Below are 15324 nucleotides of genomic sequence, written 5' to 3' on the forward strand. Positions count from 1 at the left end.
AGGCACGAGGCTGAGCAGCAGCTGAAGTGATGCAATGACTGGCAATTAACTCTTTTATTTATGTATATTATTATTACTAGAGCCACCATATCATTTCTCCCATTCACATGATGTTTTTCAGTCAGAAGGCTGCATCCTTCCTGACTTCTGAGGCTTGTAGGCTAGAGTCCTCCTCAGCAATGAATGCTAGAATAAGACAGTGGTTACAGACAGTTTAGCATTATGTGAATAATTTACAGGAAAAAAACAAACAAAACCTAAACAAAACCAACAAAAAATAAACGTAATGCTTTCATCTGCTCATTTTTTTGTCTTGCGTTACATAATGAAATTAGAAAAGCTCAGTGCCGATTCGTTTTCTGCTAATTCTTTTGCATTAATTGGAGTGCTTGCAAAGGATTGTGGGTTATTGGCAGACATAAAGGATACACTTGATGAATCCTTTAAAAAATGCTGAATGAAGGATGCTAATCGAAGGCTGCTTTTCAAGGATCGTTCAAACTGAAATGAAGACATGGAAGCCAAGATATGTAGCCTTACTAGGATGTAACATTTCAGATTAAGAAGCAATCCATTGTAATACTACGCGTTGTTCACTTATATAATAAGTGAACCATATTTGTAATATACAGTCTTTGATTAAACTTGGCAGCTATTGCAGAGATTCACAACAAGGTGTAATATGGGTTCATTGAAGTCTTACAGATGTTTGATTGCACATGATGAAGGATGGCTTAAGAGCAGTAGTGACAAGAGCCTGGGAAAAGACTTGTGCAGCATGCTAAGATAAAATGGGATTTTCCTGATGTTTTAGAGCAAATCTGTACGACTGAGAGATCTTTGCAATATCTTTCAAATTAAGCTGGTCGTCAAACATATCTGTTGTGATTGTTATGGAGTCCTGCTGTTTTATAGAACATTTGATTATTTCAGTTAATGTAATTTCTTCCCTCAGGCACAAATCCCTGATGTTGAGAATGTTACAGTAATTGGTCGAACAGAAACTGAATTAACACTTCAATGGGAAGTTAAAAACAGCAATTACATTTATATACTGAAGACAACTGGCAAAGAGGAGTTGGAGATCAACCCAACAGAAACTGATTCTTTAGTAAATATAACAGTCTCGCCTCTGTCTCCTGGGACTAAATACTTTTTCACACTCTACACTTTGTTTGAGAATGAGACGAGCAAAGGATTTAACTTATCTCAAGTAACTGGTAAGTGAGTCATTGAGGTTTAACCATATATACATTTTTTTTCTTCTAAAGAAGCTTGTAGAGCAACTTAATAATTTTGGCAATATAAATTTCAAATTCCTCTTTCATTAAAATTAAATTACACTATAAATGGACTGTAAATGTTATGTAATTTTCATTCCTAACATTTAATGTGAGTTAATTGTTGGCTCAGTGAAATGAATTAATGATCTTTCTCAAAATCTAGTATGTTCTACACAATTTCATTGAAGTTGACTAATTGCAAACAGCAAGCAGAACTAACTAAAACCTGCAATTAGGCCTCAAATTTATTTACTTAAAAACATAACAAGTATTTAAACATTAATGCACATACAAACGTATGAGAACATTCTTGGGTTTACTTCTTTGGGATATACTGTTAAAATACCAAGTATTCAAATATGTTTACCTTTAGAATAGAGTGACAACAACCACAATAACACTATAATAATGCAGGTAGTACGATGGAAAGCCACATGTTGAATAAAATTAATCACAAGTAGCCTTTCCATAATTCAAGGCAAATACCAATATAATAGTGTAACACAACACTAAAATAATCCATTAAACATTAACACTTTAACACAAGATGTAACATTTAACTCTGATGTGCATAACTGATAACAACCATAAGAAGAAATTCAAATTAAATGTACAGTTTATGGTAACACTTTATTTCGATAGTCCACTTTAGACATTCTATTAACAGTAAGTAACTTTGTAACTACATGTCAACTAGCAGTTAGTAGAGTATTAGTAAACTGTCTGCTTAAAATCTTCTTACACTTTCTTTGTCAACATTCTACTAACCCTAAACCTACCCTCACAGTCTACTCTGAGAGTTAGCCGACATGTAGTTGCAAATGAATGAGAATTAGTTGACATGTAGTTGACATGTAGTTACAAAGTTACTTACTGTTAATAGAATGTCTAAAGTGGACTATCGAAATAAAGTGTAACCCAGTTTATTTTCCAGTTTACAGTTTTCCACCATTTATTAAAAAAAAATTCTTACTTAGGAAAAAAGTATTTGCATTGCCTTGTAGATAATAATATAGAATTTCACATTAAATGTTATGGTCATTTATAAATTTGACTTATTTGACTTACTTTACCATGTATAGTGCTCCAGTATTTAGAAACAAGTAGCATACAGAAATGTTAGTTCAGACATCTAGTTTATCACATTACCTATCAACATGATCCACTAACAATTCACAAACCCAAAGTGACTGTATTTTTGACTGTGCTATTCAATATGTGCAGTCTTTCTTTAAAATAAGTGTAGCTTTCTTGATAATTTTCTAACGCAAAGACATTCAGACATGTATAGATTTACAACTACTTTCTAGGAGAACTGTACATTAACTGGTCAGTCTTTGAAGGAACTGAATGGCAGATGAATTAATGTACATGTGAATAGTAGCAGGAGCAATGGAAATACAATTTATGTTTCTGTCTTCTTTAGTTCCATCTCCTGTTGACAGTGTTTCGGTCATCACACGGAAAGAGAATGAGATACAATTACAGTGGTATAAAGTCAACGACAGCAATGATTACAGTTATAAGCTGAAATACAGGAACGAAGAAGTGCCTTCAATATTTGGATCTACCGATTCTACAGTGGAACATAATGTCACGTCTCTGAATGCTGGGACTGAATACTTCTTTACGCTCTACACTGTGTTTGAAAATGAAACGAGCAGTGGATACAACTTCTCCAATGTAACCAGTGAGTACATAATTTTAGTCAACCTACAGGGACACAGGCTACTGATTTAGGTTGAGGGTGTCACATCTACTGTTATGCTGAAATCTTGTCCCATTCTGTCAGAGGTCTGTCACACTTACCAATTAAGAAAGAAAGAGGTGTAAAAGACAACACAACTGCCTCTGACATTTCTCTCCAATTTCTGTTCATGTGCAGGAATAAGAACAGAACTACAGCTAAAATTCTAATTGAATTAGGATGCAATTCATACAGTGTATACTTCTACTGGATTTTTACTTGCCCTCCAAATATTTTCACTGGTCCCACCACAAAAACGGATACATTTCTATTGTTTTAGTAACTGTTGGATTAAGTTTTCAGAATCAGCTGAATTTGCAAAAACAGTGTAAATACACCAAGTTCGTAAATTTTTCCATGGCAGTGCAGCGCTGACCCAAAAACGGTCACAAACCTGGCAGTTGGTGTCATAGAGTTAACAGGTCCATTACTGCACTTACTCCCTCTGACTTTCTAATAACTGCTGTGTGTAAACGGCAAGCTCATTTTATAACACACTTCTCACTATATCTGCATTTGTTTCAGTGCCATCTAATGTTGAAAAGGTGACGGCGAAGCTCAATGACACCGACATGATCTTACAATGGAATATTGTATCAAACATAGACAACAACACTTACAACTATGCTCTTGAATACAGAGATGAACCGGTGAATTGCATTAATTGCATTGCAGAAAGAAATGAGGTAACATGTCATATATCAGCTTTGATTCCTGGAACAAATTACAGCTTCACTCTGTACACAATGTTTGCTGATCTGAGAAGTACTGGATTGAACTTCTACAACATGACGAGTAAGTGGCTCTTTTTAATTAGTTTAATACTAATACGTAATTCAAATCAAAAGTTGTCTCTGTTAATATTAATTAATTGACTTAACTATAACTATAACTATATGACTTAGCTAAAACGAAGCTGTATTTTTTTACATTTAACATTAACAAAGGTTTATAAATACTGTAACAAATGTATTGCTTATTGTATTAACTAACGAAACACAGAGGGATTTCATTAGTCCAACACAAGAGCAAATATTTACAAGAACATAATTTCTAATCTTTTTTTCTTCTTCTGCTGATTTAACATCATTCTCTAAGTTTAAAGCAGATTTTAATTTAGCATACACAGCATTACAAAATGTCTACTATATTATTTTAATATAACGTAATATAAGTCAGCTTCTTGGAAGGTAATGGGTTAAGGTTAGGCAAGGTTTAGTATAGTTATTATACATTATATTAGTACAAACTGTGCATGTAGAATAGGACTTTAAAATAAAGTACTACTCATCATGATCTAGTTGAGTAAAGCAAATTTCTATAGATGGCATTTTAAAAATCAATCTATCAATCAATCTGATGTTTCAACCCAAATGTAGTATGAAACATGTTTATGAATGACATTATTGCAAATTCTGACAGCACTCTTTCAGTTGAATTGAATTGGTTTGAATTGAATTGGAAAATAAAATTAAAATGTTTCTTCTGGTTTGTCTCAGTTCAAATTCAGATTGAATTGAAATGAATTATCAACCCTGCTACATACCATCTCAATGATGAATTTGTGAAGAATGTGCTGCAGTATTTGTATTAATTACTAACAGCTCTTGTTGAAAATGAATCTCTCTTTACAGCTCTATCCGACATAACTGAAGTTTCAGTCACTCGGTCACAGACGGATTTGATTATCTCATGGAATAAGTTAAACAATAATGACATCTACAACTACACTTTGAAAATGCAGGGAGAGGAGAAACATTTCACTGGATCTGTTGATAAGTTAACACATACTTACCGATCTCTCACACCGGGGACTGAACACAGTTTTAGTCTCTTCACTGTGGTGAACAATGTCATAAGTACAGGATACAGCTTTAAGAATGTCACTAGTAAGTTTTGATAACATTACTTTGATTCATCTATCTATTTAAAAAGCAAATGTATGAGTTTTAATTGAGTTTTGACAGCTTGCTAGTCATGGGAAAAAAAAGTGGTTTTGAATACTTGAACTCTTTAAACAATATTTTGGTAAAGTTCCATTTGTTAACTACATTAGTTAAAACGAACTAACAATGAAAAATACTTTTTAGTTATTTATTAATCTTGGATCATGTTAATTAGTTTAATACTAATACGTAATTCAAATCAAAAGTTGTCTCTGTTAATATTAATTAATTGACTTAACTATAACTATAACTATATGACTTAGCTAAAACGAAGCTGTATTTTTTACATTTAACATTAACAAAGATTTATAAATACTGTAACAAATGTATTGCTTATTGTATTAACTAACGTTAACTATAGTGTTAGCAATATTTTTAGCACATTTGGTAACACATACAGTATTCTGAAAAAAATAAGGAATCCACAGCATAATCAACCAACATATGTTTGATATGGGCCAAGACCAGATCCAGATCAGGAAGTTAAGTGATATTAAGTGATATTAATTAACAATGTGTATTTACTAGAACGTTAGGGTAAGGATTTGGGGTTATTTGCATCTAATTATGCATAATTTACTGTTATTTCTATGGTAAATACAACGTGTAACAACGACGCTGGAAAATAAAGTGTTACCTAAAGTCCTGTATCACTTATGCCAAGATTAAGGCCCCAAGAGTAAGACTCCAACTCAGTTTGAAATTGACATTCATATGTTTGTTTATTTTCTGCAGCTCTTGACTGTGCGTCCTTTAACTGGATAGTTACCAACTCATCAATAGAGGCTCAAGTGAATGGTTCCACATATGTGACAGCTCAAAACAGCACCGGAAGTGGTCAAAGTGGCTCTGTAGATGGCAACAGGGTGAATCTGCGAGACCTATATCCTGGAGAAAGCTACACTGTCTCACTGTTTTATGACTTAGAGTCACAGAGGCTGCCACAGTGCTCACACCGCTTGACGTTAGGTGAGTTTACAAGCTCTGTTCTGACTGTGCCGCTGAGAAGCTGACACTCAATACAATTACTTTGTTTTTTTGTCCATCTGCTTCTCTCTCAAACTAGTTCCAAATAGTGTATCTCACCTCCGCTGTAAATATCATTCTGGAGGGTATGGCCTGGCTGTAATTTGGGATCTTCCATATGGAGTTGTGAATATGGTGCAGGTAGATGTAGGCAAACAAAGTTTTAACCAATCACATAGTTCAGAAAATCCAATAAAGTTAGAGGTAAAAGGCCTGCAAGCTGCCCAGTGGTACGAAGTGACAGCAACATCATTCTCTGGAGCCATGACGAGTCAAAAAGTATCAGTCAACTGCCAAACAGATCCAGCAGGTAAACTAATGTCTAGATATCTGTAATAAAAGATCCAGGAATATTCCAAGTTAAATTACAACTTAAAGCAATAATGAATCTTAAAAAGGACAGTTCTGTCATTATTACTCAACTTCATGTTGTTCCAAACCTGTATGAACCCTGCTTCACTCATGAGCTGTCATGGAAAAACCAAGGAGAGCTTTGATGTACAACCTGTTTGCACATTCTTCTCTTGTACATTCCTGCTCATCTACATATTTATTAAGTTTACAGTACATTGTCCTGCGCATTTTATTTTTATTCTTATTTTTTTATCTTACTTTTTCCATACCTATATTTATATATAATTTTCTTGTGTTTGTATTCTTTAATAATTGCACTGTCCATGGAGCGGACCTGACTTACATTTCACTGCTGGTCAAATATTCTCTATATAACCATGTATGTGACAAATAAAACTCTTGAATCTTGAATGGATAAGATGGCCTGTTCCACACACAATTGCTATTATGTGACTTCAGAAGATTTGCAATATATTGTAAAATAATGTTTATTATTTTCATCAGTGTTGAGAACTGTTTTGCTGGTTATTATTTTTGTGGAAGCCCTGATACTTTTTTTCCAGGATTATTTTTTTAAAAGAAAAGTCAAACAACATCATTTAAAGGGGTCATATGATGCGATTTCAAGTTTTCCTTTCTCTTTGGAGTGTTACAAGCTGATTGTGCATAGATAAGATCCCTGAAGTTGCAAAGACTAAAGTCTCAAAACCAAAGAGATATTCTTTATAAAAGTTAAGACTCTGCCACCCCCCTCAAAAACGGCTCGTTCTAACATGCCCCCACATATCTACCTCACTATGTGGAAATATTAGCATAATGCCGCCCAAATGTTCACGCAAAGAAAGAAGGTGTGGTTTCAGTAACCGCAGTTAGTGTTGAAGCAGCCATGTCAGGGAGACGCTGTGTGTTTCTAGGCGAAAGCGAAAGCACTTTATTTGGCCTTCCGAAAGTAGATGCATTTAGGAATCTTTAAGATTACTTACTTACTTACTGTGTCTGTCACGCGACTCTGTTCCCCTTTCGGGCTCTGTCTTTACATTTATTTTGAAAGATGAAGCTCGCGATTATGATAAGGGGCATTACATTTCCGACAAGTGCTTGCGGTGTTCGGTCAATCACAATGCACTGGGTCAGCTGGCCAATCAGAGCAGACTGCGCTTGTCGGAAGGAGGGACTTTGTAGAAAACGAAGCGTTTGAGAGAGGCGGGGCATAGAGGACCTACAATGATGTACAGTATTTGAAAAATAATGTGTTTTTTGAACATTAAAGCATGTCAACATATTCTGTTACACCAACTACACCAAATAATGATCTTTAAAAAAGCATCATATGACCCCTTTAATTAAAACAGAAATCTTTATTGTCTTACTGAACTTATTGTGATCATTTTATTTGATCAATTTAATGCATCCCTGCATTAAATTTAAATTGCATTGTTTTTTTGTACTTTTGTATGGTAATATATCATGGTTTCCACAATATATTATTTAGAAAAAACAGTTTTCATCACTGATAATAATATAACCATATTACAACAATGATGGATGTTTCTGGAGCAGCAAATTAGCACATTAAAATGATTTCTGAGGAATCATGTGACACTGAAGACTGGAGTAATAATACTGAAAACTAAGCTTTGCATCACAGGAATAAATGACATTTTAAAATACATTAAAATAGAAAACAGTTATTTTAAATGTGAATTCTGTTTCACAATATTATTGTTTTTATTGTATTTTTGACTAAATAAATGTAGCCTTGGTGAGCATAAGAGATCTCTTTTACAACCATTAAAATATCGTAATTATTCCAAACTTTTGACCAGTAGTGTGTAAAGTGTTTTACAATGGCATACAATGTGGTTCAGAAAATAAAGGACAAAAATTACCTATTTTATACAACTTGAAATGTTAAAGAACATATTATATACATGCAATATTAACATTAATCAAGATTATTAAATGCTACAGTATTCATGATACCAATAAGTCAAACCACTTATTGACATAATGTGATGGCAGTGCTAAGAAAGTCTCCTTGGTAACACACAGTATTTAACAGTGACCAATGATATGCTGCCATGAGTGAAACAGCCTCACAAACTAATATTTGAGTTAGTTACTGCATGAGTTGATTTGGTACAGTATGACAAAGCCTAGAGGCCTGTGGTGGGTAACAGAAAATACTGGATATTGTTTATTGGTCCTCTGCATTTCGTCATTCTGATGATGTGCCCATATATGAAAATGTCTGCCTTTAAACCCCCATAGGCTTCAGCTGCATAGAGCTTAACCTTGTATTTATTTATACTAGTTGAACATTGCATTGACATGTTCAGTGTTTGTTTGTTTTTTGCAGGTGTTATAGCAGGTGTTCTTGTGTTTTTTCTCTTGGTCATCATTATTTGTGTTGCTGTTTTTGTATGGCACCGCTATGGTTCTGCAAAGCATAATAAGTATGATTTTTATTTATTTATTTATTTATTGTCTGGGTTTTTTTCATAATATAATGCAATATGAGCTATATTGTTTATATATATATATATATATATATATATATATATATATATATATATATATATATATATATATATATATATATATATAAATATATATATCTAATGTCTTTTTCTCATCTTTAGAATGCCCAAACCATCTGTGGAGTCAAAAGTGCCTAATAAAAACTACAAGTATGTGTGAGTCCATTATATGAGAAAATTGGAAAATAAAGTGGCCCAAAGCATTTAGAAGTTCACCTTAAAATTTCTCCCCTATGTCATTTCCAAACCTGTGTGTCTGTCTTATGTGGAACATAATAAATATAAGATATAAGAAGATATTTTGAGAAATGTTTTTCTCTGTACAATTGAGGTCAGTGATCACCAAATCTGTCTGGTTAACCAACATTCTTCATAATATATTCTGTTGTACACTCTTAAAAACGATGCCATAGAAGAACCTTTTTGTCTAAATGGTTCCATAAAGAACCTTTAACATCTGAAGAACCTTCTGTTTCACAAAAGGTTCTTTGTGGCGAAATAAGGTTCTTCAGATTACAAAAAGGTAAGAAAGAGATGGTTATTTAAATAACCTTTGACTGAATGGTTCTTTGTGGAACCAAAAACGGTTCTTCTATGGCATCGCTTGAAGAACCTTTTGAAGCACCTTTATTTTTAAGAGTGTATTCTTCAGAAGAAAGAAAAGCACACAGGTTTGAAATGATGTGAGGGTGAGTAAACAATGACAGAATATTCAGTTTTATGTGAACTTTAGGTGAAACTGCATGTTTGATTAGATATACAAATGTGAAAGTGTCATGTGCAGTAGTTTTTATACAAAAATGCACTTACAGTGGGTACGGAAAGTATTCAGACCCCCTTAAATTTTTCACTCTTTGTTATATTGCAGCCATTTGCTAAAATCATTTAAGTTAATTTTTTTTCCTCATTAATGTACACACAGCACCCCATATTGACAGAAAAACACAGAATTGTTGACATTTTTGCAGATTTATTAAAAAAGAAAAACTGAAATAACACATGGTCCTAACTATGTCATTCAGACATTTTTTTTTAGGTGTGCCACTGGTGTCATATTAGTGACTTATATAACCGTAAACAAATGCAAAATCTTTTTCAGATTGATTCCCTTGGATAAATTTCCTGAACATTTTCTAAACATGATTCGTGATGAGAATAGAGGTTTCAGTGAGGAATATGAGGTAGGGTTTATCAAATATGAAATTTAATTTTTAATATTTTTATCTCTGTCTGAATTTTGAGTGGCATTAAAACAGAACGAGGCCTAGTTGGGACTGTTGCAAAAAATTTATACGCTGAAAATGCCAACCTGCTTTTATGTTAGAATCATCAAGTTAAGTCTCGATATTCAGAGCGTTTGTTGAGTATGTTTTTACTTAATATGTTTTAACAGGACTTGAGTTCAGTGGGTATAGAACAGTCCAGTGTTGCAGCTCTTCTGCCTGAAAACAAGGACAAAAACCGATTTTCCAATGTTTTAGCCTGTGAGTGTTTACACACACACACACACACACACAGGTTTGTTTTTATGGTTTATGGGGACTCTCCATAGGCGTAATGGTTTTTATACTGTACAACCCTACACCTAAACCTACCCCTCACAGGAAACTTTCTGCATTTTTAGATTTTCAAAAAAACTCATTCTGAATTATTTATAAGCCTTTTGAATTACGGGGACACTGAAAATGTCCTCATAAATCACCTTCTCTTTGTAATACCTATATCGTACCCATGTTATTATACACATTTGTGTCCTCATAAACCACATAAACATGCACACACACACACACACACACTGATTTGTGTGGGATTTTCCATAGATGTAATAGTTATACTGTCCAAACTTTATTTTCTATCTCCTTACCCTAACCCTGCCCCTAAACATAGATCACACACAATTTTCTGCATTTTTAGATGTTCAAAACACTTGGTATTACTATCCTTGTGGGGACATTTGGTCCCCATAATGTAGGGAATACCAGGACCACATAAACACACACACACACGCACGCACGCACGCACACACACACACACACACACCCACACAGTGTTTGTCTAAAAATGTCATTTTATCCTCCTCTCTCTGTCTTTAAGATGACTCCTCTAGAGTGCATCTCACCACAAATGATGAGGGTGATTCTGATTATATAAATGCTAACTACATGCCTGTAAGTACATTAAATAGTAGTGAACATCAGCTGCAATTCATTACACAAGGCATTACCTTGCTTGTATCTCCAGAGAAAATGTTCCTGGTGGATTGACATTCGTTTATTGTTTATGTGCATATCAGGGCTACACCAATGCAAGCAGACAGTATATCGCTGCTCAAGGTCCACTGCCATCCACTGTCAATGACTTCTGGAGAATGGTTTGGGAGAAAAGGTCACAGGTCATCGTCATGGTAACCAACTGCACTGAGAGTGGAAGGGTAAGGCAATGTTCAGAATAGAAGACTGCTTACTGTTGTATGAAGTGTTTACTGAATTCCATTCATTTAATAATCACTACAGTATATGGAACTATACATTATGTAGTGATGTATGAAACAGTGTTATGCTACATTATTGTTGCATGATGTTTAATTAAATTATCAGGGCTGAAAAAAATGTTTGTTTGACATTTTTATTCCAGTTTTGTGTAAAACACCATATTCAGAGTGGTCTGGTTGCATAATTTCTGTAATAACATTGTTAACACTACAGCAGATTTGTCCTCTGCACTTGGTGCAGCTATTTGAACATACTATATATATATAATTATTTTTTTTCCTGATTTAACTTCTCCAGGTCAAGTGTGAGCAATACTGGCCACTGGACTACATGCCGTGTCTTTATGGACACCTGCTTGTCTCAGTGAAATCGGAGGATAAATTTCCAAGTTGGACTCTGCGAGAATTTAATGTCAAAAATGTGAGCTGAGATATTTCTATCCCTGTTTCAAAAATAGATGTAACTTGTAAGATGCTACACACAGTCAGAAATAGCAGAAGCTTTGACAGACTTAATCACATTTTACTTGTATCATCAGTTACTGTTCACCAAATGTGAACTTGTCAAGGTTCAAAAACGCGTTTTTTTTATATATATATATTGAACTCATTTCAAAAGATCAAGAAAAACCTTATTCCTCCTGATATGAGTCATTTAACTTGAATATGAATATATTAACACATTACTGGTCACATTAGCATAAGATTTATTTCTGTCTATATTTGCATATAACAGAAAACCACCTCTGAGACACGAACAGTGAGGCACTTCCACTTCACAGCATGGCCGGATCATGGCGTACCCACTGGCACAGAGGAGCTGATCCAATTCAGAGGACGCATCCGTCAGCACGTAGAAAGCTCTTTCTCTGCAGGGCCAACAATTGTACACTGCAGGTGACCACTGCTCACTTTGAAATCCACCTCAAACATTAACTTAACATGAATAATGACAGTCAATCAACTGCTAAAAGCTGACAGCAAAGCAATATGAAAGTGAGCATTAATAAATAACTACATTGACTAAATAAATAAAGCAACATTTGAATCCTTCTGTATTTGTCACCATCTCTGTACTCTAGTGCCGGAGTGGGCCGGACAGGTACCCTGATTGCGCTCGATGTTCTGCTGCAGCAGCTGGACAAAGATAAGGCAGTGGGAATTTCAGCATTTGTCCAGCAAATGAGACTCAGCCGGCCACTAATGGTGCAAACTGAGGTAACAGTTTCAATCCATTATTTTAAAAAGCATTTATTGTGATAGGTTTACTGGCAATTTAGCATAGAATTGGGTTCTCTGTGTTGTTATTATCATAGTGGTGATTATTTTGATGATGAATATAGCCTATTTGTGTTATGGCTAACTTTTTCCTGGAGGATCCAAATAATATATATAATATATATATATATATATATATACACACACACACACACACACACACATACACACACACACACAGGCTGCTGTGGTCAAGTGAATTTTACTGTAAAAAAGGGTGGCATTTGGGAGACTGTATATTTTCCAGTAGCTAACCATATATCAAATAATAATGTTAAAATATCAAACTACTTAAACGTTTATGTACTAACAACCAGTGTGCTGTTGGAAGTTTATTCACTGCATTCAAGCAAATGAGTAAAGTATATATACAATAAAATACAGAAATAACTAAGCAACATTAAATGAAAACACTGCAATTTATATAACTAACAGCAATAAAATAAAAACATATAAGAAATATAATTTTACTGTTTTTTCCCCCATTATTCCATATATACATACAGTGATATTACTGCTAATTCTACAATTAGGTATTAAGACTTGACAGCAGCTTCCAGAATTAATAGCAAAGTACAATAACATGTAGTAAATATTTATAACAGCACTTCCTATCAGCAAGTTATCAAGGTATGCTTCTTTTGAGTTCAAAGGACATTTCAAAACTCTTTGGTCAAACAGGGTGGCATCTGTATTTTTTATGATTACTACATATTATTTAATTACAGGTAATAATTTTATCACTAGGAAATAAGGAAATGCATATTCCTGGCAGACACTCTTTACTTTCATGTGTGTTATGCTTATCTCTCTGTCTCTTACAGTCTCAGTATGTGTTCCTGCACCAGTGCATCATTGATACTCTACAACCCAAAAGTGTGCCCAAGTCAGAGCCTCTCTATGAAAACTCAGACATGATTTATGTCAACGCAATAGCATTAAGAGAATATGAAAAATAAAGTCAAATATGAGCAGAAATATAAGCCATATCATATGGTCCAATGGCCCATACACAGCCTTCTATAAATAAACACTGAAAGCCTGGATTATACGGGTATTATATACACTAAAATGCTGTTATTGTTATTATTTTATTTAAACACAGTCTTCTGCTAATAAGACTGAAAGATACTGGCCATGGTATTTTGAGCCTAAGCTATAAAGCACTAAAGGTTTACCATTTAAACTTAACTGCCAGTCTTTATTTAACTAAATAGCTGTGTATAGGCTTGTTTTTAATGTTCAATTTTTGCTTGATAAGCTGTGCTCTCTGAAAGGAAACTTTCCTTTGAGCTGTACTTAGTGCTGCTTATTTTGCACATTGCTTTTAAATGAGATTTTTGTTGTTGTTGTTAAAATTGAAATAAGAGCTGGTCTATTTAATATCAGTTGAATTCAATTTGTTTTAGATTAATAGAGAAGAAAAGTATTTTTCCATTATTTTTTTTTTCTATTTCGCCAGTGTCATGTATTCTCAGCTGCCTGTCGTTTAACATGCTTTAAAGGAACAGTTCATTTAAAGACGATAATTATTTACATCAGGACTGGGTACCCTGATTTAAATCATTTCAAATCTGTATGCAAAATAGAGAATGATTTTTCAGAGCTGCCAAGAAGTGATAAATTATAAAGCTTCACAGATATGGTTTCTGCAAACTGTTGTTATATGGAAAGAGCTGTGTAAACATTCTTCAAACATTTTGTATTTCTTAAATTACCAATCAGAGTTTAAGATTAAGTTGCGGTCACATTAGTGAAAATTCAGTCAAATTTAAGTAATTTTCACATTCGCCTTCACATATTTGGGTAAATACTGTTGTGTGTTACCTGCTTTGGTATTTGCTGGTCATGTAATTTTTTTGCACTTTAGTAAGAACAGAAATGTAACTGAACTTTAAATTTTGAATACATTTGCATCATGTCCTAACCAGGCATAACATATGTTTCCATCCACAAGCAATTTGTAATTAATTAACTTAAAAAATATATATATATTACCGGCTATTAACATCTGGACATGGTACCATGGTAATACATGTGTTCAACTCTTTTGGTGTATATATAAATATGATAATCATTCACTATTTTGTTGTATTTGAAAGCACTATGGTATTAACTGCTGATAGCATCACTGAGACATGGTACCGCTCCAATACCATTTCTTATAACAGACTTGTATTATTAAGAGAGTGCCATTTAAAGTCTTTCATACATATTTTGTTTTTATTCACATCACTTGACAAATATTACTGTATTAGCATTAACTTATTTCGATCAATTATTGATTAATTGAATAAACTATGTGAAGAATCAACTGGCATTGGCATGCATTTGTCTGTGTTCATTTCATAACCTCTAATGGTTTCTGGCTTTTTGCAATCACAACTGTTCTTTTACATATCTGGTCACATCTTGGCCTTCATCTTCTGCAATATTAAAAAACGTTTCTATCATTTCATCTTTAGTGTCTTCCATGTAGTCAAATGGCTGCTCTGCCATTATGTTCACCACCTCAGATGGTGGATGGAGTGGCTCTACGCTAAAATCCAAGGGTAACGGAACGGAGAACTTCTTGCAGATGTTGTGCAGGACACAGCAGGCTTTGATGGTACATTCCACTGACTCAGGTGACTGAATGGATCCAATGTCACGCAGGCAC

At 34.0% G+C, this 15324-nt stretch overlaps 1 protein-coding gene across 1 annotated transcript; it reads left to right on the plus strand.

Annotated features, from left to right (window-relative positions):
- The first annotated feature begins 2751 nt into the window (after positions 1-2751).
- LOC107557238 (receptor-type tyrosine-protein phosphatase H-like) lies at positions 2752-14661 on the plus strand. Its single transcript, XM_016240585.1, has 15 exons — positions 2752-2973; positions 3556-3825; positions 4665-4919; positions 5712-5945; positions 6043-6312; positions 8716-8812; positions 8999-9052; positions 9996-10077; positions 10290-10380; positions 10991-11064; positions 11190-11327; positions 11686-11808; positions 12124-12284; positions 12470-12605; positions 13490-14661. Coding segments are annotated over exons 1-15 (2121 nt in total). The 5' UTR covers positions 2752-2972; the 3' UTR covers positions 13625-14661.
- The last annotated feature ends 663 nt before the right edge of the window (positions 14662-15324 follow it).

Source organism: Sinocyclocheilus grahami, unplaced genomic scaffold, assembly GCF_001515645.1.
Source record: "Sinocyclocheilus grahami isolate Dianchi unplaced genomic scaffold, SAMN03320097.WGS_v1.1 scaffold594.1, whole genome shotgun sequence".
NCBI lineage: Eukaryota > Metazoa > Chordata > Actinopteri > Cypriniformes > Cyprinidae > Sinocyclocheilus > Sinocyclocheilus grahami.